The sequence below is a fragment of the Cynocephalus volans genome, chromosome X, assembly GCF_027409185.1.
Source record: "Cynocephalus volans isolate mCynVol1 chromosome X, mCynVol1.pri, whole genome shotgun sequence".
NCBI lineage: Eukaryota > Metazoa > Chordata > Mammalia > Dermoptera > Cynocephalidae > Cynocephalus > Cynocephalus volans.
Genome location: NC_084478.1, coordinates 92,027,873 through 92,054,051, shown reverse-complemented (window position 1 = coordinate 92,054,051; position 26,179 = coordinate 92,027,873). Strand labels below are relative to the sequence as shown.

Below are 26,179 nucleotides of genomic sequence, written 5' to 3'. Positions count from 1 at the left end.
TGTATCTTTTTACTATAATAAATCTTAGCCATAAGTATGACCATATGCTGAGCCCTATGAGTCTTCCTAGCTAACCAAACCTGGGGGTAGTCTTGGGGACCCTTCCACATAAGTGGTATAGTGGAAAGGAAGGGGAAAGTTGGTAGAGACACTACCAACTTTGAGGGGCAAATAGATGAAATATATCAAGTCCCATGCTAAATGAGAGTAGTGAGCTGAGTTGTCTACTTTCACAAACTCCATTCCAAACTGGCTAATGTCAGTCCCAACAACCTTGGTCAGGATGAGACCAAGAGAGAATCAAATTTTATCTGAGGTATTAGCATTTCTGTCTCAAATCCTTAATATAGCTGCCCCTGGAATATGGGTGGTCATGACTAAGAGAAAAGTAGTTTGAAGATATAACAACCACAATTATTTGAAGTTGATACGACAAGCAAACAGAAAGGACATTGTCGGGGGGGAGCGGGGGAGGGAGAAGGGAGGGAGGTTTTGGTGATGGGGAGCAATAATCAGCCACAATGTATATCGACAAAATAAAACTTAAAAAAAATAAAATTAAATTAAATTTAAAAAAAAAAAAAAAAAAAGAAAAGTAGTTTGAGTGGTTAGTATACATTTTTATATTAACATAAAACTCTTAAGAACTATTCTTTTGACAGAGACTCCTATGATTTTTAAAAACTAAAGTTACCTAGAAAACAAAATGACAAATTACAACTTAATAGGGACAGCTACATATTAAATTTTTATTTTAAAATTATCATAGAGTAAATTTGTACAGTTCTATCAATTTTTTTAACTTTGAAAACAGAAGTTTATTTCTCTCAAGTAAAATTTATTTATTTTTAAATTTCTCTTATTATTTTTATTTTATTTTTTATTGAAACATAATTGATTATACATATTTGTGGGGTACAGAGTTAACTATCGACACTTGTGTACAATACATGAGGATCAAATCAGGATAATTAGCATATTCACCATTACAAAACATGATCACTATGTCTATTAACAGCAATTTTAATGTATTTATAAAGTCATGCAACCACCACCACAATCAGGATATGGAACAGTTATATCACGCCTAAAAAATACCTCATGCTATCCTTTCATAGTTACGCCTTCTCTCTACTCCTAATCCTTAGGAACCACTGATCTGTTCTCTGTCACTATAGCTTTGTCTTTCTGAGAATGTCATCTAAATGGAATCATACATAGATTGGCTTCTTTCACTCAGATTCACCAAGTTTGCTGCATGTGTCAATAGCTCATTCCTTTTTGTTGCTGAGTATATTCCTTCCCATGGATGTGCCACAATTTAGTTTATCCACTTACCTGTCGAAGAACATCTGGGTTGTTTCCGGCTTTTGGTTCTGGTCAATGGCTATTCTGGTCACCTTCCATCCATCCTCTGTCTACACCCCAGTTGGAGATTATGAATAGAGCTAGCATAATAAACGTTTGTGCATAGTTTTTTCATTTCTCCAGGGTAAATACTCAGGAGTGGGATTACTAGGTCTCATGACAACTGTAGAAGTTTAACTTTGTGAGAAACTGTCAAACAATTTTCCAGAATCACTGTACTAGGAGTGTATAAGTTTCAGGTGCTTTCCATTCTTGACTACTGTCATATGGTCATCAGTCTTCTTAATTTTAGACATTCTAATAGGTGTGTCATGGTATCTCATTGTGGTTTTCATCGTCATTTCCCTAAAAACTAATGATATTGAACAGCTTTTGGAATAGCTACACTTTTGGAAATACAAAGTCTTAAACATGTTGTACTATAGAATCTAAAAATTTTTATGATCGTCTATCCTGATAATATTCAACAAAAAAATATGAGGTTTTCTCACAAGAGTAAAATTCAGAAGTTAATATAATGGCATTGAGTATATATTTTAAAACCTACCTTTTCTTGCTGAAAACAAGCCCGCCAATCCTGAAACTGTAATCACTCCAACTTTCGGAAAAAAATCTTGAGGAGGATTCTTCAGATAGACATATGCATCTCAAGAAATCAGTTAAAAAATAATATGAATGACTGACAACAATTGGGCGTTCTATATAGGTGTAATGCAGAAAGATTAAAAAGATTTGCTAAGATAACAGTAGATTGTTTAAACCCTCTTCAAAAGAGCTATACAAAATGATGATATGAGCAGCAACCTAAAAAGCTAGTTATAACATTTACTTGTTACAATACTTATTTTATGAGATTTTTCTACTTTCTAAAGATTATACCAAGTTTGTTTCACGCAAAAAAATTTACTTGTTACAGAATGAAGATTTCCTTCCATAGTTGATTTTATAATATTTGTTTTCTTAATAATTCAGGTGATTAGTACTCTTTAATGAAATATGATTTCATTAAATGAAACATCTTAATATGGATTACTGTAAGGTAAATTCTTGATTCTGTATATATTATATCCCCACAATAAACATGCTTCTGCCCTTATCTGTTCAAACATTGGTAGGATCCAGTAAGAACTGAAATAGATACTTTATAAAGGAGCTTTGAATAATAGTTTAGAAATAGATGCAGCCACTAGACTTTGCTTGCTCCTACTCCCCAATAACCTCCGAGCAGCCATTGCTCTTGGTTAAAACCAATGATCAGGATGAGAAGTGAGCCTAGACAAAAAGCAAATAAAGAGTAGGCAAAAGTCCAGACTTCTTGGCTTTTTATATATTTAAATTGTTTCTGATTCTAAAAATACACTCTTCTATTCTAGTTAATTATTTAATGGCAATCACATAATCATATTCCTCAAGATTGATAAGGGATGTAATTCTGAATTAATTCCTAATACATTAAAATAATGATAATTCAAATACAGATCATCAACTTCCTGGAGACATTTAAAATTTTAGCTGATCTTTCTGTCCCCCATACATATTTATTTTAACAACTGGCATAGACCAAGAATATTAGGAAGCTATATCTGCTCCCAAACACCATTAACAAGCTAAAGAGTCATATACAATTGCTTTCTAACATTAATTTAAATATTCCAGGGTGACTGATTGCTATAATATTTTCTAGCAATCAACAGCAAAATACTATGTACTTTAACAGCAAATAGCACTTATTTAAACTAATTAGCAACAATCGAGACACATTTTTAATTTATGCTTTGAGTATATAACATGGACTTTGTAGTTAAAACAGACCTCAGTTTGAATCCAGGCACTGCCACTTACTATGTAACCTTGGTAACCAACTTAACCTTTCTAAACCTCAGTTTCCTCATCTGTAAAATGGGAATAATTATAATACCAACACTCACAGAATTGTGACAAAAATCAAATTAGGTAAATTACGTAAAATGCTTAGCACAATGCCTTAGCATATAATAATCGCTAAACAAATAGTACTTACTATTCTTTGTTATTATTATAAGTAAACTTCTACACAGAATATCTTCTGAGTTGGTAAAAGCATGATAATGGATAACATCCCCTGTTTATTTTTCTCTCATTTAAACACTGCAAAATAAAACACAGTACAACATTTCTAATTATGGATGGTTCACTCACCTACCTTTTCCAAACTGTACTGTATCCATTATCCCATTCTTCACAAAGCCATAAATACCCTAAGCAAAAAGGAAAAGAAAGAATATCTGCATTTTTGAAGCTGTTGATAATTAGATAAAATAGCCTACACCTCCGAGATTATATTAAAAAGTTGGCTTAGAATTACACCTAAATCTAAATCCAGATTCCTATTTATTCACTATGAGGATACTTGCTTAATTTATCTTGTCTGCATTTCTTGCTTTTCATTCCATTTAATATAGATAATACTTGTTTACTATTTTCCTCATATAAATGGGTAAAGTGATACATATAAAATAATCAGGGCAGCTCACAGAAAAGATATTGAAAAAACATAAAGATTTATCATCTTATTTTATAATGGCCTAGAAAAATGAATGGAATTTAAATAAAGCATGAAGGGGGTTATATTTCAGCTTAGAAGCAATATATGATTAATAAAGATGTGACAGCAACAAGATAATGATTTGTGGGGGGAAAAAAAAAAAGCCTAAAAAAACCCGGTTTCATCTTCTTTTTTTCGTAAAGTATATTAGAATGAAAACAAAATCTAAATAAGACATTTATCTGAGACTGAGAATAGAAATCATCCTACACAGAGTAATGTCCATCCTATTTTTAAATAGGTACATAAATTCTCTATAAATAACTATTATATTAACCCACTGGAGGTATTAAAACTTTAAAGCAAATCTTTCCTTTTACCTGTTTCTAATAAAATTATTTTAATGCAAGAAACACTGTTATAAATATTTACTAAGTGATAAATATTATGTCACTTACATCAGGAAAAAAATGTAGTCACAAAATGATTTACCCATAGTCATGCTGTACTCTATTGAAGAAAACAGACAACATAATCTAAACATATGATCTCCTTTGAACAAGCTGCTATGAAACCACGGGATAAAAATAAGAACAAAAAGATTTTCAAAGCATAGAAAATAAAAATGATTTTAATAGACTGGAAAGAGAAAAGTTATTGCTATAGAGAAATCTTGGTCTAGTAATTTTGTCTCAGATATTTTTATGGTGACTAGAGATACAGAGGTTCATCCTGTTTATCTGGTTTAACGCTGTATAAACCAGCACAGACTGTAACTGGCACTGAGCTACCTGTCTTCAAGGACTGTTTTCAGAAAATTTCACCTTCAAAGTTAAAATACCTATTGACTAGTTGATTGGGAATCATTTAATCACTAAGGAAGAAAACTAGTCATGTTGGGAAATTTTCCTTAGCTGTGTTTAGGAATTCATTTTTACCACTGGGGGTCACTGCTACCTAAATTTCAAAACACTATGGATTAGAAGTAGGAATTGACTTTGCCCTACATGATTCTAGGTTTAACGCGGAATGTAATCTGAGTTAGACGTAATTTTTAAAGAACAGATTAGGTTTTTAGAGGAAAATTGGAGAGGAAAAGTTGTTCACACTGAAGATGAAATGCATTTGAAAGTGCCCTTCTTCAACCTATCCATCTCAGCATATTAACACAGTAAAATGTTCTTTTAGTTTTCAATTGGGTGAGAGTTACAATAGCAATTGAAAGATCTCTCAGGAAAAATTTACCTCACTGAAGAAAAATTTGAGAACACTGTGGAAAATTAGGGCTCAAGAGATTTAAGTCTGAATCATCCAGCTACTAGCATATAGCCTGAGGGGCACGATTCACACCATAATCAGTTAGATATTTCCCTCTGAAATCAAACTATTAAGAGATCAAACTATCAAGAGTGTATAGTACAACTAGTACCATTAAAATTGTATGAGAGGCACAAATTTTCAAAAATAACACCATGCATTCATTCACTAGATGTCTGAAATATCATCTGGAATGACCTGAGTTCATCAATTTGGTATTTCACCTAAGGATATGTTATTTCTCATAAACTCGTTAGAATTTTCCTTTTTGGGAAAAGCTGTGTCATTATCAGGTCAGAATGATGAAACATTGGTACTAATGTTATCATTAAGATACTGACATTGGAGATGTTGATGCTAACACAACTATGTTTATGTGATGATAATGAAACATCAGTGTTTTATCAGCTTACTCTACCACTCTACTGCTGGATACTGCTGATTGAAGGATAAGCATTAAAATCCAACTTTAATGAATTTTAAAAGTGAACTTTACTTTGCCCAAGAGCTGACTGTAGTCAGAATGCTCTTATGAGCTAACCCCAACAAGTGAACAACATTTTGCTTAGTCAAATACTGAATATTTCAGAAGTAACCTCAGAACTTCACGTAAAAGGTGAACAATGCGTTGTACATGCTCGGTGATATGAATGCTTGCTGAAGTAGTGGTAACAGTAGGTTAAATACCGCCACACATTCTTTGCTGGTACTCCTACTGGGAGGTGACATCTAATTCCCCTCCCTTTAACTCTAGGCTGGCTTTAACCAAGCTGCTACAGGAAGCACCCTGGGGTTTCCCCAGCCAGGGTGGAGGGGGGCCTTGGGCCTCAGCCACACCCCGTGACACGTGCAACCAGCCCAGGGATGACCACCAAGCTGCAGCAAGGGCCCCAGGTTCCCAAACTGGGATGGTGAAGGGCGAGTGCTTTTGCCTCACTCCCCTGACATCTGCACCCAGCCTGGCAATGACCAAGCCATAGCCAGAAGCCCCCAGGTCTCCCTTGTGGGAATGAGGGAGGTAGGTGCCACAGGTCTCAATCCCGCCCCTTCTCCTTCTTAATTCTTCCATCCCGTTTCCTTCCCCTTTCCCCTCTCCCCCTCCCTCCCAACTGCTCCGCAACAACATCCTAGAATGTTAAAAATAATATTAATAAAATTACATTTTCTTAAAAAAAAAAAAAGGCTGGCCCGTGGCTCACTTGGGAGAATGTGGTGCTGACAACACCAAGTCAAGGGTTAAGATCCCCTTATCAGTCATCTTAATAAATGAATGAATGAATGAATGAAATTAGGCTGGCTTTAGTGACTTGATTTAACAATTGAATGCTGTAGAATTATTTGCCTACCTTGAGGGGCCAGCTGTAGATACTCCCAGCAACAACCCCAGCTGAGCCCAGCCTTTCAGCCATCCTTGACAAGGTGCCAGAGATGAGAATGAAGCTGTCACAGACTCTCCAGATTAGCCCATTTGCCAGATTAATACCACTGAGTGACCTTTGTCAGTAGCACATGCAACTGAAGAATAACCTGTCTGAACTCTGATCAAATTCCTGACCCACAGACCCGAGAGATATAATGGTTGCTGTTTTAAGCCACTAAGTTTTAGAGTACTTTGTTACACATCAATAGGCAATTGGACCAATTAATCTGAAACTTCTGATATTAAACCACTATCAGAATTGAACTTACCTTGCACCAACCAATATATCGACCAGTTGTAGTGCGGATAGACGCAAAGCCCTTTTGTAAATGACCAGGCTGCTCTTCAACATATTTAGAATGGAGAGGTGGTGCAGTGTATATGGAGAGCTAAAGGCAAAAAAAAAAAAAGAAAAAAAAAGTTCAATTTGAAAACATAAAATAGCTAGACTGCCTTTTCTAGCAGTATGGCAGAACAGGAATCCTCATCAACCTTCCTCCTAAAAACAACCAAAAGTGCTGAAAAAATATTTTTAAAAACTGTCTTAAATGCAGGGAAGATGTGGTAAACTGGTTATAAAGACTACTCAGAGGCCAGAAATTAAGTGCTGTCACATAGAGTATGACCCAATGGTTATACTCCTAGGTATATTTAGAGAAACGACCATACCTGTGCACCTAGAAATATGTACAACAATGTTCACAGCAACACTTTAATTGCAAAAATCTGGAAATAAACTAAATGTCCATCAACAGTAGAATGGGTAATTAAATCAGGGTATAATGAGATATTATAAATTAGGACAAAATATAAAAATTATAGCCACATAGAAAAACTTGGATGAATTTCAGAAATATATTAAGCAAAAAAGGTATGATGCAGAAAACTGTATGCAAGAATGTTTCCATCAATACATAGTTCAAATACATGCAAAACCAAAAAAAATACTGCTTAGCAATATGGACATATAAGGTAAAATTATAAAGTAAAGGAAAGGAATGAAAATAAAAATTCAGAGTAGTGATTATCTCTGAATGGAACGGGATGGGAATGTGGGATTTTGTTTTGTTTTTCCTTTAAATTGGATGGTAGGTACATGGTTGTTCATCATCATCATATTAATATTTATACCTTTCATATACTGAATAAATTGCCTTTTGATTCTAATCAGTATTTAATAAAAACAAATATAAACATAAAAGAATTATGAAAAATTTAAACAAGAATTTATTTATTCCCTTCAAGAAATAAAAAAGCAAAATTTCTTTTGCTTTTATGTTCAGGATGTAGCATCTTTCCATGAAATTTGGTGAAGATGTAATTATAGAGGATCAAATTTACAAATCAACACAAGAAAACTAGATGATTAATTTCATTTTGAATGTGATTCTCTACCAACAATAAACATGAGACTATAGCTAATAATATATTGTATTCTACTCTAGAAAAATGCTGGGAGTGGATGTAAAGTGTTCTTACCATAAAAATGATAACTAAGTGAGGTAATGCATTTGTTAATTAGCTAGATTTAGTCATCCCACTTCAAAACATCATGCTGTACAAGGAAAATTTATCAGATAATTTTATCTGTCAATTCTTTTTTAAATTTAAATAACCATAAGACAGTGTCAGTTTGGTAAAACTTTTCCAGTAGTAGGTCACAAAAATCTTATTCTACCATTAAATAATGCTTTACTAACCATACTAGGATTAAAGAGTTAATGTTTCTCTTTGTGGACTAATGCTTGGATTTACATCCACTAAGTGGCAACTATATGTAATTAGGAAGGTCAGAGATGCATATTTTATATTAAAGATGCATTTTATATATAAAAACTAAGTGCACTGCAAGTAAGGAACTTTCCCCTCTCCACTAGAGAGGGGAAATATATGTGGATATGTGGATATACTGGTGTTAGAGTGGGCAAAATTATGTACTTGTATGTTTGACCATCATGTCCCGAGCCTCTCTATTCTTTACGCTCCCCAATTCCGAACTTTATTACTCAAGTGTTCTTATTCTCTCCCCTATCCTCATCAAAACCTGCTGATTCTTAATTTATACCCTAGTATAAATTAGATTAACAGTTTAAAGAAGAGGATCTTTATCTGAGAGGTACTATAAGCAAAATTTTGACTGTGCACTTTTCAAGGAAGAGCATCTAAAGTTTTTGCCAGACTCTCAAAGGGGTCAGAGTGGTTAAGAATCAATGCTTTAAAGTACTTTCCTTCTTAGGCATAGGCAATCAAGCACAGTTGAAAGGTTTATGATAAAGGATTTCAGTTCTACTGTGAGAAGTGAAAGAACCAGCCAGTAGGATGTTACCACACACTCCACTGAGGGAAGAACATTCTCACTATGGATTGGAGGCTCTGGGCTTAAATGCCACTTATTGTATAAACACAAAATTGTTTGTACTCAGAAATTATGATTAGATTCAGTAAGCTATAAAACCACATTTAAAATTAAATTGAACCAAAGTAACTAGAACTCTCAAATCAATATTTTTTTCTCTGTTATTTCTCATAGAAAAAAAGCAAATGACAGGAAAATAAGTCAAACACATCATAAAGGGACTTTAAAAAGAACTGTCCAGGGATATCTACAGCTGGCTATACACATGTAGCCGAATTGCCAGTCATTTTACTGATCTGAATACTGGAAATTTATGATTTAAAAAAATGATTACCCCATGGCCTTGAAGTTTTCTATTAAAAGGAGATTTGATTATGTTCACTATATGGCACTTAATAAGGCAGGAGTATATTGATACTTTTAATAAAGATGTTTAACAAGAAGAGTTGAACTGAAAAAGGATTTTCTAGATAGCCACAAGTTTACCAAAAGATTCAAATAACCATAACACCTGATTCATAAAGTATTTTGGTTTAATAGAGGCTTTACTATAAACAGATTTAAACAGAGGTATAGCTCACTTTATACAATAAAATACCTAGAAATGCTGCATGTAAATCACATTTTCATCCCTTCAGAAATTTTACGTTTCTCAAGGATTAGATCCTGACTTCATAAATAGTCCCTAGCACAGAGGTGACAACCAACTTTGTTTAATAAATACTTCAATTAAATGCTATTTAAAATATACTGGGGAATACAATAAATAAAGGAATCTTGTGTATTCTATAACATAGTAAAAAGCACTAACTTATTTTAAGTTTCAGAAATACGTAAATTCAGTAATTAGCCACAAACACTAGTTACTTCTCTTCCTTTCTAGATTTTGAGCTGTCCAAATATGGGAAATCAAGGAAGGCTTAAAGACATCATCCTTCTAAGATTAATAATAATAATAATAAAAGACTACTGAGAGCCAACAAGTGTGTGGTGAAGTGAATGTACCCTAGATTGCTAATGAAAATCAGTAAAACTTTACCCTGTGCTTAAAACAGTACCTCACACACATACAGGAGGAGCTCATAAAATATTTAGCGTTGACTGTATGAATATCACCTTTTTGCATGTTAGCTTGGCAATGTATTAATTTTTTTGTGTGCCTTCTGACCTACAATTCTGCTTCTAGAAATTCATTCTAAAGAAATAGTTATAGATGTGCATAAGCATTTAGGTACAGGCAGTCAAAAAGCAAGAAGTACTGATTACAATTGCAAAATAACTGGAGATATTTTAAAATTCCAAAAATTCATAGTACATTTGATGGTGGTACATTCATAGGAAAGAATACTAATGACACCATTAAGAATTCTGCCCAATGTCATCCAACTGCTCAGTGGTGGAGTTGGGATTCAGATTTAGGCCCGTCTGATTCAAGGACACATTACTAAGTATGCAGATAAATTTTAGGGATGACTTGAGGCTGAAAGATATAAAAAGCATAATGGTGAACAGAATCAGGAGCCACAATTACAGCTCAACAAGCTGGAATGATAGGCCAGTTCAACAAGATGAAATTTAAACAGGCATAAATATACCTGCAACTGAATCCAAAAAACCCATATCCATAAGTACAGACTGAGAGAACACAGCTTACCAGTAGGCCATGTAAAAAGGTTTAATGAATATTACAATACCACAGTTCACTATGTCATGGTCAAAGGCTGATTATGAGCACGGTTGATTTTGCACACTCAAAACAAAAATAAATATAAAAACTAATGTGACCTTACATAGCATTAATAGAAATACAATATCTAGAACAGGAGAAGTCAGAGTCTAACTCTGTCCTGCAGTAGTCAAAATACTTACACCTGAAGAAAATACTAAGTATTGTGAACATGTTTGGCACAGAATGATCGTGATAGTGAAGGAACTCAAAGCTATGACATACAAGGAATGGTTAAATGCAACTAATATGCTTATCCAGTAAGCAAAATTACTTAAAGTACAACTGACATCTGTAGGGTTGTTTTTTGGAAAAGAGATGTGAGTTTTTCTTTATTGCACCAATGCAGGAGATACAGAATCTATGGGTAGAAGTTACTATGAGAAAAGCTTGTGTTTGACATAAGGAAGGACCTTACACTCAGTGAGTACTTCCAGAAAATGAAACGGGTTCCTTAGGTTCCTTTATCCAGAGTTTTATTCATATAGGAGATAGAGTGGGCATCTCTCACCATAGGTGGTGTTGGTAAAATTGGATATTCATATGCAGAAGAATGAAATTAGACATGCACCTCTCACCGTATACCAAAATCACCTCAAAATGGATTAAAGACTGAAGTATAAGACCTGAAACTGTAAAACTACTAAGGGAAAATATAGGGGAAAGACTTCAGGAACTGGACACAGACTTTATGAAAAAAAGCCCAAAAGCACAAGCAACAAAAGAAAAAATAAACAAATGGGACTATATCAAACTAAAAACCTTCTGCACAGCAAAGGAAACAATCAACAGAGTGAAAAGACAACCTACAGAGTAGGAGAAAATTTTTACAAACTATACATCTGACAAGGGATTAATATACGGAATATACAAGGAACTCAAGCAATTATATAGTAAAAAAACAAATAACCCGACTAAAAAATGGGCAAAGGAGCTAATATTTTTCTAAGGAAGACATACAAATGTTCAACAGGTACATGAAAAATGCTCAACATCACTAATCATTAAGGAGATGCAAATTAAAACCACATTGAGATATCACCTCACCCCAGTTAGACTGGCTACAATCAAAAAGAACGAGAAAAACAAATGCTGCTGAGGACGTGGAGAGAAGGGAACGCTAGCTCCTACACTGTTGGTGGGACTGTAAATCGTACAACCACTATGGAAAACAGTATTGAGGTTTCTCAAACAACTACAGATGGATCTTTCATATGATCCAGCAATCCCACTTCTCAGTATATACCCAGAGGAATGGAAATTATCATGTTGAAGGGATACCTGCACTCCCATGTTCATCACAGCTCTGTTCACAATAGCCAAGGCATGGAACCAACCTAAATGTCCACCTAAGGATGAGTGGATAAGGAAACTGTGGAATGTATACACCATGGAATACTACTCTGCCATAAAAAAGAATGAAATTCTGCTATTCACAACAACGTGAATGAGCTTGGAGAAACTTATGCTGAGTGAAATAAGCCAAGCACGGAGGGAAAAATACCACATGTCCTCATTCATTAGTGGGAGCTAAGAGAGAAAGAAGGAAGGAAAGAAAGATCACAGTGTTGCGTTGGACTTGCAGAGGGAGAGAGCATACCTAGGGTTGCAGAGTGGAGTGGAGAAGGGGGGCGGGGGAGGGAAGTTGGGGATTAATTGGGTGGGGGACACAGAGAATAATCGCAATTTGTGGTAACGTGCATGCTGCTAGTATTGATCTGGCCATCACATCTTGGGCACAGGTGATGACGGTCAGCTTTGTACCCTATGAATATTCATAACTAATAAAAGGAAAAAAAAGGAAGATAAATGGCCATGAAGTGTGCCCACTGTAGAAGGGATTACAGTACTATACAGGAGGCTGAACTAGAAAATATCTAAGGTCACTTCCAATACTGAGTGATAGGCCACATTTTTCAAGAAAGAAAAATCAGACTCTTAGAAGGTCTATGACCCTTTACTACTTACTGATTATTCATTAAGAAAAATCACCAATTATTTTTCATTGGAATTGGACTTTCAGATGTTTGGATTACATAAACTACAGTGTTTATTTTGAGATACCGTATAACTATGTTTCTCAAGTTATAAAATGTACCTAACAAAGACTTTGACAACATTTCTGATGAACAGAGGTAACTTAAAAAACACACACACACAAACACATAGCTTTTGCATCATCTTTACTTTATGCAAAGTTCAAATGGTTCATCAACTTTTGTAGGCAAATTACCTCCTCTGGTTTCACTAGCTGCTTTTTGGATTCCTCTTCTTTGGCCACATGTACACTTACAGATGCATACATCAGACCTGCAGGCATGGTTGTCAGCTTTCCCATCTAAGAAAAATATACCAAAAAGATCTTTTTAATTGAAAAGCTTCCCATCTTCCATTTCCTGATAAATTTTGGAGGCATATCAGGAACACGACTGGTTTCACTTAAACATATTAAATATTCAGGCACTCCAAATTAATTCATATATTTTTAAGATACAGTTCTTAAAATTCTCTTCTCATGCTGGATGGTAGAGTACTATTTTTACCTGCTTGTTAACTACCTACTTCATATGGAATAGAGCGATATAATTAATAATATAGCAATGCAATAATAACCAAAATTTGAGGGATACAGTGGAATTGATCACAGTATTCATTCAGTCCACAAATATTAATTGAACACCTACGGTCTGCCAGACCCTGCTCTCAGTGCTTAGGATATACCAGGGAACAAAACAAAGATTCCTGCTGTCACGGAACTGACATTCTGGTGGAGAGGAAATAGGCAATAAACACAATAAATAAATTATATGGCATATTACAAGTTGATAAATGCTATGGAAAAAATAAAGGATAAGTGTGATCTGGAGTACTGGGCAATACAGGTTGCATTTTGAAATACAATTTCTACTTATATTATATATAGAAATATTTTCCTTCTGTTACAAATCCTTTGCCCCTACCTTTCCCAATGCATTCCTTTTTACCTGTTTCATGCTTAATCTAAAGCAAAAAGTGACCTTTATTTTGGATACAACTTGATTTGAATTAAGAATGCAGGAAAACTACTGACTCTAAGAACGTGTTCCAGTGTTATTCAGGTACCAAAATAATTCCCAAAGATTATCCATTAAATAAGGCCATTAAATAAGGTTTTCATTTAAAGTTTTCCAACGAACAAACATTTCAAGTCTGATTCTCTAGATGGGAAAGAGGCTTGCTGAAATCGACAAAGGACTTGGAGGGAAATAGTCTCCATGGCTTACACACAAACATAATTTGCAAGACCTGAAAGAAACACTGATAGCAGTGATAGTGCCTGTATTTCATTTCTGACATGGTTTTCAATATTTTCTAAGCAGAGTAATAGAAGGTATACAGGCACTAGTTAAGCAATTTCCTGTTTACGCTGGGCACAATTCTGATTTAGACTGAAGCTCCAGAAATACAGGGTAAAATGAAGACTCAACACTGAGATGAGGAAAAAAAAATAGTCATTTATATGTATATTTTTTTAAAGTATGTATTTATGGGATACAGTGTATTGTTTCAATACATGCATATATTGTATAATGATCTACTCAGGGTAGTTAGCATATCCATCACCTAAATATTTATCATTTATTTGTGGTGATACCATTCAAGATACTCTTTACTAGCTATCTTGAAATATACAATATTATTGGCTATAGTCACCCTAGAACACCAAAACTTGTTCTTATTTCACTGTGACTCTGTACCCACCGATCAACCTCTCCCGAGCCTCTGAACACTTTTTTTTTTTTTTTAGATCCCACATATGAATGAGATCATGCGGTATTTGTCTTTCTGTGCCTGGCTTACTTCACTTAACATGATGGTTTCCAGGTTCATCCATGCTGCCACAAATGATAGTGTTTCCTTCTTTTTTTAAAGCTCAGTAGTATTTCAGTCTTTACAGATACCACATTTTTTAATCCATTCATCTGTTGATGGATACTTAGGTTGATTCCATATTTTGGTTTTTATGAACAATGCTGCAATGAACATGGGAGGGCAGATTATCTAACAAGAGAAACTGTTTACTTTTTCCCCCTTCATGCCACCTTCTAGTACATGTGACAGCATCACAGAATGATTTATCTAAGCCTGTCTCCCTGAAAGACATTCCTTTTGATTTCTTATACCCAGTTGATATTCACTAATGACATAACAAGATTTCCACTCCATACCTATGTCAGGTATCAATAAAAAACATATTAAAACTGATGCCAGCAAGTATGCTTTCCCATGAACCTGAGAAATTTTGTTAATAAAAGCTCTGAAGTTATCATTTGAAGGATGTCAATTCTTAACGACATTTAAAAGCTACTTTTTAAAACACCCTACTAGACCTTACTTCTTGCTAATACATTACTCCCTAGATATAAGAAAAACACTTTTTTCATTTTTTTATTGATATTATTATTTTTTTTACATTCTATGATGTTGCAGAGCAGTTGGGAAGGAGGGGGAGAGGGGAAAGGAGAAGGAAATGGGATGGAAAAAGGAGGAAGGAGGAGGGGAGGGACTGAGGCCAGTGGCACTCCCCTCGTTCCCACAAGGGAGACCAGGAGGCTTCCAGCGGTGGCTTGGTCATTGCCAGGCTGGGTGCAGATGTCAGGGCAGTGTGGCAAAAGCACTCGCCTCCCACTACCCCAGCTTGGGAACTTGGGGCTCTTCTTGCTACAGCTTGGTGGTCATAGCTGGGGTGGTTGTGTGTGTCAGGGGGGGTGGCCAAGGAACCCAGCCCCCCACCACCCTGGCTCGGGAGAGCCTGGGGCACTTCCTGCAGCAGCTTGGTGGTCATCGCTGGGCTGGTTGCACATGTCAGGGGGGGCATGGCTGAGGCCCTCAATCCCCCACCACCCCGGCTCAGGAGAGCCCGGGGCACTTCCTGCAGCAGCTCAGTGATTATTGCTGGACTGGTTGCACATGTCGGGGGGTTGTGGCCAAGGCCCTCGGCCTCCCACCACCCCAGCCAGGGAAAGCCCAGGGCACTTCCTGCAGCACCTCAGTGGTTGTTGCTGGGCTGGTTGCACATATAGGGGGGGCGTGGATGAGGTCCTCTGCCCCCACCGACCTGGCTTGGGAGAAGCCGGGGTGCTTCTTGTGGCAGCTTGGTGGTTGTCGCTGGGCTGGTTGTGCATGTCAAGGGTGTATGGCCAAGGCCCTTGGACCCCCACCAACCTGGCCCAGGAGAGCCCAGGGCGCATCTTACAGTGGCTTGGTGGTCATCAGTGGGCTGCTTGTGTGTGTCGGGGGATGTGGCCGAGGCCTGAGGCCCCCACCCTTGGGACTGGTTGTGAGTGTCAGGGGGCATGGCTGAGGCCCCCAGCCCTCTCTCCTCTCTGGCTTGGTAGCCCAGTGGATTTCCAGTCCATCTAGGTGTTATAGGTGTCCTTTGGTGATGTGAGACTTTTACTAGTTAACATCAAACTTTGTCTCTAGTTGTGGGTATTTTGCTTTCTCTTTCTGTTCTGTATTGCGTAATTTGCTGTTCCCACCACTTCACTTCTGCACTGGAACTAATTTGTAGTCCTTTGCTTACTTCTAAAATGGGAGAACTTCCTGTGGGGACCAGCACTTGAGGTCTGTGGTTGAGCTAAATTGCTATTTTGCTGCTGATTCCCTGGGGAAGGCTTTTTGTGCAGCTCAGATTTTAATGACTGACTTTATAGGTACTTCCGGCTCTCATGAGATGTGGTGCACCTGGGTTGTGTGGAAACTCTGGTTTGGGCCTGAGTCTTTCAGCAAACTGCACCCCTGCAGTTCTATATTCCTGACCAGTCACCACCAAATGGTCCTGCACTGCTTGGGGGGCAGATCAGCTGTCCTTGCTGTGCCCTTGTGTTCCCCAAGTGGGCCCATCTCCCCCATCACCTGGCTCCAAACGCTTCCCATGGGATGGGCCATGCTCTGGTCCCTTGCAATGACTCACTGGCCTCTGATTGGCTCCTTTTTTCCAGTTGTTTTGGCTCCTCACTCCTACATGGGTCAACGGGAACCCTATTAGTGGTCTTGCTGGCTTGGGGGCCACAAAGGCCCTCTTCTCCACTGCCACCTCCAAGCAACTTCATCCAAAGGGCACAGCTGCAGCTTTTGCTAGTTCCTGCTCCATGCACTCAGCAGCTCCAGCCTGAAAGTGTCCAGGATTCAAATCGATTGGAGAGGTTTTTCTTTCTCTCATCTTGGCTTCTCCCGCCTTTGTGCACTCCATAGGCCTCTCCTCCTCTTTCCCTGAGTTCTAGTTGCCCCAGCTTGGCTGTTGTTGCTTTTTAATAATTGTAAATTGGTTGATTTGTGGGAGAGAGTGATGCAAGAGATGGTCTATTCCACCACCTTGACCAGAAGGCAGAAAAATACTTTTGAAGTATGCTAATATCTGAAAAATTTTCAACACCCTAATGTTCTCAAAGTATAGTCATGTTATTTCACAGAATGCAATAAGAATAATAATATGCAGACTATAAAAAAAATTCAAAGGTATTGCTTGATAATTATGATCTAGTGCTCTAGACTACAAATTTACTAACTGAGCTAGTGGCCTAAAAAGTTCATATACCTTGAAAAGTACCTAACTACCTTCTCTACATTTTCTACTCAGTAAGTAGGGTCCACCCACTCTTTCTTATTCTCTTCACAGATATCTTGACTTTTATTGCTGAGGCAGTGTAGCATAATGAAAAAAATATGAGCTTAGGAGTTAAATAGACCTAGTTTGTTTTTATCTTTTTGTTTTTTTTCTCTCTCAAAGAATAATGAGTTTAATTGAGAATGGAAAATTGCAGTGGGAATATGCATGTAAATAGACCTAGTTTTGAATTACAGTTGTGGAACTTACTGTCTAAACCTGAGCAAGTTATTGAAGCTCTTAGAGTTAATGCTGCCCAATATGGTAATTACTAGATACATGTGGCTATTTAAATTGAAATTAAAATTAAAATAAAAAGAAATAATTCAGTCACATCAGCCCCATTTCAAGTTCTCAACAGCCATAATGTAGAGCACAGATATAAAACAATTCCATCACTGCAGAAATTTCTAGTCAACAGTGCTATCTTAATTAAATCTTAGGTTACATATTTGAAAAAAAAATTGCTATGCCTTCCTATTTACAAATATCATAAGGATTAAATAAGGGATCATATAAAAATGGCTTCCACTTGGTGAATAGGCAATTCATTTTAGTTTCCCATTCCTTCTGTTTGCTGAATAAAGAAGTTAAGTGGCTGTGCTTACTCCTCATTTTTCTTCTCACACGTATCTGATGTTAATCAGACTCTAGTGAGAACCATAACAATAGTAAAAAATATACAGCAAATTTATTGCTTCTAAACAAAAAAGGGCAAGATTTTTATCAAAAGAAATCAGAGGCAGATTGTCACAGTCATGCCTCTTCAAGCCCAGGTTATACTGGTGAGGTAGGCATCACTATCTAAAGAACCTAGGGTGATGAGTGTTATCATATAGCTAGACACAAAGTGCTATAGGGACCACCAACATAGACCAGGCCCTTACCATCTGTTTGGTAAAGTGGTAGAAAGATGAACGATTTTAGAGTTACACCTAGATTCAGATTCTAGCTCTGCTATTTATTAGTGGTATGGCTTTGAGCAAATGATCACACTGGGTGTTAATTTACACACATGTAATATTACCTATCACAGAGGGACTAGCACAGAGAAAGGGCTCGATATATATTTGCTATTATGATCATCATCACCACTGTCATCATCAGTCTCCTGGCCCATGGTCACGACTCCAGTCTTGTCTAATTCCAACCACCTATAATTGCCACTGTCAAATCAAGATAATCCTTTTGACAATCAGACCACTACCCTGCTCAAGAAAACAAACTGACCCCCTCTTTCCTAACACTGCTTAAAACCATTTTGTTGGATCATATGGTAGATCTATCTGTAGTTGTTTGTACTGTTTTCCATAGTGGTTGTGAAACACAGTAAGGCTAGGCCTGTGAACCAAACTGACTCCATTTTCCCTGAGAGGACACTTTGTTACTTTTCCACTCCTCAGTCATGAGATCCCTCAGGGCAAATGATTACCCCATGGGCTGCCCTGACAGACTGAGATAAGAGAGGAAACAGATATTTATTGAGTTGAAAAACCCCTCCCCCAGGCCTGTTTACTAGAATTGTAAAAGTTACATACTAACCTTAAGACTCCTTTAGGAATTCCCACCTGCGCACAAAGCATCAAGGTGACTGCTACAATGACCCTCCTGGGGTGACAATGATGAACACCACTGCCTACTGAGCATGCGCCCATGATGCAACCAGGAGGAACAGAAAGAACCACCACTTGTGACGCCGGCCTATACCCCTTAACTCCTTTCCCTATAAAAGACCCTGAACAGCTCCCCTTGGGGGCCTAGCTTTGCTGTCGCTACCCCTATTATGCATAAGTCTATCTCCTCTTTTACTAAAGTGTTGCTTTACTATTTGGGTACATTGTTCATTTCTATGACTTTGGAATCTGAGAGCCTAATTTAATCACTGGCAAAAATTGGAAAGCTTTGGGCACCGGAAAGGACTCTAGCTGCAAGAGGCAAGTGGCCACTGGGACTGCTTTGCTCTCATGTCTCTGCTGCTGGTAGATTTCTCTCCTGGAGTCCCTGGCCTAAATGCTGACAAGGCAATGCTTTATTCTCTTTACCTTTCTCTGATTTTCTGAGCCCTCTTCTGTTTGGTTGGATTGTATCCACATCTGTATAGGTGCACCCTGGAGGGCTCCTGGCTATGCTTTGTTTTTCTGATTTAAATCTAGTCAATACTTTTCTTCTTCATGCTGAAAACAGTGCAGAGAACTTTTATCAATTACTGTTAATGGAATAGGTTGACCCTGCTGATTAGGACTAGGCTAAACTGGACCCCACTGCTCCTCTTTTCTCTTTGTTTGCTTGGTTAGACATTTAGTTGAGTACCAGTAATCTGAATAAACCTTCCAATCCTTGCATCAACTTTTGGACTTTGAGGTCATTTGTTTAAGGCGAGAGGGCAAGCTGAGCCTGACCTGTCGGTAACAACTGTACTAATGGAGTTCATCATGTCGAAGGGATACCTGCACTCCCGTGTTCTATGCAGCTCTATTTACAATAGCCAAAATATGGAACCAATGTAAATGTCCATCGACAGATGAGTGGATAAGGAAAATGTGGTATATATATACACCATGGAATGCTACTCTGCCATAAAGAATGAAATTCTGCCATTCACAAAAACATGAATGAGCTTGGAGTAGCATGCTGAGTGAAATAAGCCAAGCATGGAGGGAGAAAAACTGCATGTCCTCACTCATAAATGGGAGCAAAGGAAGAAAGAAGGAAAGGAAGAAAGACCACAGTGGTGTGCTGGACTTGGAGAGGGAGAGAGCATACCTAGGGTTGCCGAGTGGGATGGGGAAAGGGAGGAGGGGGAGGGAGATTGGGGATTAATTGCGTGGGGGCACAGGGAATAATCGCAATTTGTGGTAATGGGCATGCTGCTAGTATTGCTCTGACCCTCACATCTTGGGCACAAGTGGTGACAGTCAGTGGTGACCCCATGAATACTCATAACCAATTAAAAAAACCCCAAACAAACCATTTTGTACTTTTCGGGCTCTCAGTAATCTATCTCCAATCCATCTAGGCATTCTTATTTCCCACTTCTTCTCCCCAACACTTATCTGTTCTTCTTATTACACTTGCAGCTAGTCACTGGTATTAGCACTTACTCCCCAAGTAGATTGTTAACTCCTTGAAAATAAGGGCACAACATATATGAGGGGACCTCAAAAATTTCATGGAAAAATGAAATTAAAAGATAAAAATAAAAAATATAAACTTTATTCCTCAACATAAGTGCCATCAAGTTCAAGACATTTTTGTAAGCAATGATACCAGCCATTTAGTTCTTCCCTAAAGAATTGAGGGTCCTGGGAATTTAGCCATGTTGATGCAGTCCTTTTTACATTATTAACTGAAGAAAATGGGTGGCCTTTAAAGATTTTTTAAGATTAGGAAACAAAAAGAAGTCAGAAGGAGCCAAATCAGAACTGCAAGGTGGATGCCTAATGATTTCCATCAAAATTCTCCCCAGATTGCCCTTGTTTGATGAGAGGAATAAGCAGAAGCATTGCTGTGGTGGAGAAGGACTCACTGGTAAAGCTTTCCTGGGCATTTTTCTGCTAAAACTTTAGCTAACTTTCTGAAAACACTCTCATAATAAGCAGATGTTATCATTTAGCCCTCCAAAAAGTCAACAAGCAAAATGCTTTGAACATGCCAAAAAACATGCCATGATCTTTGTTCCTGACTGGTCTGCTTTTGCTTTGACAGGACCACTTCCACCTCTTGGTAGCCATTGCTTTGATTATGCTTGGTCTTTGGGATTGTGTTCTTGAAGCCATGTTTCATCTCCTGTTATAATTCTTCAAAGAAATGCTTCAATATCTGGATCCCACTTGTTTAGAATTTCCATCAAAACTCTGCTCTTGTGTGTAGCGGATCTCGGTGCAATAGTTTTGGCACCCATCGAGCAGAAAGTTTGCTTGACTTTAGTTTTTCAGTCAGAATTGTGTAAGCTGAACCAATTGAGATGTCTATGGAGTTAGCTATTGTTTGTACTGTTAATCGTCAGTCATCTTCAATTAGGGAACAAACAAGATTGATTTTTTTCCTCACTGCTGCAGGCTTTATTTTCAACACCATTTCGTCCTTTCTTAAAATGAGTTATACATTTGTAAACTGCTGCTTTGTTTGGGACATTGTCCCCACAAACTTATCATTAAGCCTCAATGATTTCATCATTCTTACATCAAGCCTCAACATAAATTTGATGTTTGTTCTTGCTTCAATTTGAGCAGAATTCATGTTGCTCAAATAGGGACTATTTCTAAACTGATATCTTATCCTTCTTAGTGTATCAAACTAGATCCTGTTCAGACATGTTATAACAAGTTAGTACAAGTTCATTTTGGTGCAAAAAGTTTTTGAAATCCACGCATACTTTTTTCATAATATACATTTTCCATGAACTTTTTTGAAGGCCCTTCATATTCACTGACTGGAGATTAGTTCTCTGGCACTGGTGAGACTCTCTGCTGTATATGGAAATTCTAATGTCAAACACATGGACCTGGGAAGTTCATAAGTTTATTGCTGGGTATCTTTCACCTTTAAAACACCTCTGCTCATCAAATCCCCCACTACATTTTAAAATGTCAGTCTAACAGTAACAGCAAATGCTGTGGCAGGTTAGAAGAGTTGTACTGTTGCAGGAAACTGAAGTAAAACACTGCCTTTCATTCCCCAGTCACCAATTTGGCCTGCATTATATCCCGGCCTCACAGCATTCCAAGCCACACTATTAGGCCTTTGATCAATATAGTTCATAAAAGTCACTTTGCTTTCTTATTATGCTTTCTTCACGTCACTCAAAGAAAAAGAAACCATATTTTTGACACCTATGGTGACAAACCTCAGTAGATACTGGTGTAGTGGAATGTAGCAATGCAACAAGTACCCCAATGAAAGAGCCAGATGGACTTTCAAATTGAGATTTGTAAGAAAATTCAATTGTGCTTGCAATATCGCAGGTATAAATTGCTTTTAAATATTTGGCTTAGGAAATTAGTCTATTTCCAGCACAAGTTGAGATGAGTCATCAAAATTCAGGACAGCCATTAGCAGCTTAACAGAACTATGCACTCCACAGTGCCCTTGGATTTGTTCACTTGAAGATCTGAAAGGTGATAGTGGTATCATGGAAAAAACACCAGGCTATGAAATGGAAAAGCTGGGTTCTTGTCTCAGCTCTGTTACTCGCTTACTATGTGAACTTGCACAAGTAAATTCCCCCTCCCTGTGTCTCAGATTTCCTATTTGTAAAAGGAAGCTGCATTATAAAATTGTCTACCATTTCTTCCAATTTTGACAACATATGAGTGATTCTAAACTTTAGTGATAATAGCATTGATTTGCTTACCACATCTTGGCCACAGGTGCTAATGGTCAGCTCTGTGCCCCATGAATATGTATAATCAATAAAAATAAATAAACTTTAGTGATATTTTCCAAACGTGTAATTTTACAGCAGATAAGATACTGCTGCTTTGTTTCTCTAAAAACCAGAAGGAAAGTCACCAACAAATAATTGCCTTATATTCAAATAATACTCCAGATTATATGATCAGAATTATTTTTTTACTCACTTTAAACACCTTGAATGTGAAGACCACAAAGGGAATTTCAAAAATTTTAGAAGTAAAGATCATTTAAAGACATACAATTAAAAATTACTTCCTACTCATATAAATTAATTTGAAAACTTTATCCTAAAGACTTTCTTTATTTTTTGCTGGGGACAGTGTAGGTTTGTGTAGAAGAGGAAGAGGTAGAAAGGATGGGAGAAATGGGTAATTATCACTAAACATGGTAAATGGACTACAGGTACAATTTAATTGGCAACTTAAAAATTTCAAAGTGTTTAGATCAAATAGTAAGTAGCACTGACTTGGGCATCATGACACCTGTGTTTAGTCCCATCTGTGTTCTTAAACAAACATATAATCTCTAGTTAGTCATGTGTCACCCCTCCGGACCAAGGTTTTCTTACTTGTAAAATGAACGGCCTAGAGTAGATAATCTCTTAGGATCCTAATCTCTTAAGACTGCACGTCCAGTATGGCAGCCACTAGCCACATGTACTATTTATATTTTAACCAATTAAAATTAAATACAATTAAAACTTCACTTCCTCCATACCACTAGCCACATTTCAAGGCCTCAATAGATACATGTGACTCTAGTGGCTCCCATACTGGTCAGCACAGATGTAGATCATTTACGAAAGTGGAAAATGTTTTATTGGACAGCACTGCCCTAGAAATCCAACCTTTAGTTCCTTTATAGGATTCTAACAAAAAGGAAAGATTAAATTATTTACAAGAATTTTGCTTTCAAAAATATAGGTCTGAACTTTATATCCATCCATTTAGAGCAGATATGCTGACCTGAAGGCAGCAGAAGAAAGATCTGGATGTGGTTTACACCACAGTGGAGCAATACAACAGCCTTATGCTTTTAAGAAAGTCAAAGGAAATTATGAAAATGAGAAATTTTATCCTTATATTGAAATGGTTTCCCTGAAAGCTGGTCTAAGTGTATACAATGAAGAATGGTGATGATAAAAACAAACCTATACTATACATTTTATTTACATTTTTTCTCATTCTTTAAACAAAGATTAGTCAGACACTGTGCTACGCACTACATAGGTATATAAACACAAATAGGATATGCTCCCTCCTTCCTCAACCCCCATCTCTGAGGAAATTCACCATCACTTTTCTAGTTTCCTCTCTCAGTCACTACTTTCTTTCAAGAGTTCTTTGATCTGGCCAAAGTCAATTAATTGTCTGTCTCCATGTCACTGCCACCAGGAATGCCCTCTCTACTAAAATCCTGGCCATTCTTAACAACTATATACACACATATATATAAAAAATACAGCACTCTTCACAAAGTCTTTCCTAACCCTCTAATTAGATTTGTTTTCTCACTCTACTTTCAACCCCACAGTTTGCATTTTCCTTGAAGAAAATGATGAAATCTTAGCAGTTTTATATCCACTTTAGCCCCAGTCTTGTATCAAGTACGTTTTAGTATAATTTATTAATGATAATAAATTAACCAGATCAAATCATCATATCAAAGTAACCTACCCTTGGACAAATGTAAAATCCAAGGTCTAAAATATGAAGTAATCATATCATGTTTATCCACTCTTGATTTTTATTTGGCCTACAAACCGTCACCACTTTTCTGAAGTGTTAAAACTTAAGAGTGGGGTGCAACTATTAGCATCTTCAAGATTACCCTTCTGTTTATACATTATTATATATCATTCCATAGGCTTAAAGTTGGAACATGCCAGCTTTATGCCTCAAACAGAGGTCTCTCATCTTAAATCTGTTACATTATAAAACACGTCTTAAGAAATACAAACACGGTTTAATATATATTAATGGTTACCAAAAGCCTACAAATAAAATGAAAATCTATTAGAGAGACCAATTGTTGGCTTATTTGAAAACTGTCAAATCATGAAATTGTTCATTTTTTCCCTAGCCCTGAACTCACATTTTTTGTTAAAAACAAAAAGGTACCACCTGCACAAAACTATGAAGCCTGTTACTTTTAGTAAAAACATAAGGCTACCTTCTATGATAATTATGCACTATCACCCAGCATTTTTCAAAAGTGATATTTATAAAACATTTGAATACCAATTCATTACTAACAAAACTATGCCAACACATGACCAAGTACAGTCCCAATCTGAAATAAGGGAGAGGAAAAAAGACATTCTCCATGTACTGGGTTGAATTATGTCCCCCCAAAACTCACTGAAGCTTGAATTGTGTCCCCCAAGCTTTATGTATTGAAACTTGGTCCCCACAGTGACTGCTAAAAGAGTGGGAAATCCTATTATGGTAAATGAAAGGTGGAGCCTTGAAGAGGTGGTTGGATTGTAGGACCATATGCGATATTGAATGGATTAAAAACAGTGGTCGGGGACATGGTTCTGGGGGGTTTTAAAAGAGAGAGGAGAATCTCTCCCCCCCCCTCTCTCTGCTCTCTCTTCCTTCTTCTCGCTATGTGATCTGCTTGTACCCACAGGCTACCTGCTGTTTTCCACCATGAGTAGAAGCAGCCTGAGGCCCACACCAGATGCAGCTGTCTCAGAATCATAAGCCAAATAAACGTCTGTTTTTTATAAATTACTCAGTTTCGGGTATTCTATTCTAGTAACACAAAAACGGACTAACACACGCCAAGATATTTTTCCCCAAAGACATCAAACTTCACTAACGTTAAAATTTTTTAAATTTAAAAATATATGTAGTGTGATTACAAAGTAAGGAAATTAATTTTCCTGATAGGAGATTTTGGAAAAATTGGAGGCTTTTCTGCCAAGATCTGGAACAAGACAAGAATGCCCACTTTGCCCACTCTTATTCAACATAGTACTGGAAGTATTGCCAGTGCAATAAGGTAAGAGAAAGCAATAAAGGGCATTAAAATCAGAAAGAAGGATGTCAAAATGTCCGTATTTGCAGATGACACGATCATATATATAGAAAACCCTAAAGACTCCACCAAAAAATCACTAGAACTAATTAATGGATTTAGTATAGTGGCAGGATTCAAAATCAACAAACAAAAATCAATAGCCTTTCTATATGCCAATAATGAAATAGCAGAATAAATCAAGAAAATAATCTCATTCACAATAACTACCAAAAAAATGAAATACCTAGAAATAAATTTGACCAAGTAGGTGAAAGACCTCTACAATGAAAACTATAAAACATAGGTTAAAAAAAATTGAAGACATAAATAAATGAAAAAATATTACATGTTCATGGGTTGGAAGAATTAACATCATT

The 26,179-nt window shown here is 36.9% G+C and overlaps 1 protein-coding gene across 2 annotated transcripts in view; it reads right to left on the bottom strand.

Moving 5' to 3' along the window:
- The window catches only part of APOOL (apolipoprotein O like), a 96,781-nt gene that overhangs the window by 25,046 nt on the left and 45,556 nt on the right, over window positions 1-26,179 (bottom strand). For both annotated transcript variants that reach the window (XM_063084056.1, XM_063084057.1), the window contains exons 2-5: window positions 12,945-13,049; window positions 6,899-7,018; window positions 3,551-3,605; window positions 1,916-2,014 (exon numbers count right to left, since the gene is read on the bottom strand). In XM_063084056.1, the coding sequence (XP_062940126.1) occupies window positions 1,916-2,014; window positions 3,551-3,605; window positions 6,899-7,018; window positions 12,945-13,049 (379 nt within the window). The remainder of the gene's footprint in view (window positions 1-1,915; window positions 2,015-3,550; window positions 3,606-6,898; window positions 7,019-12,944; window positions 13,050-26,179) is intronic.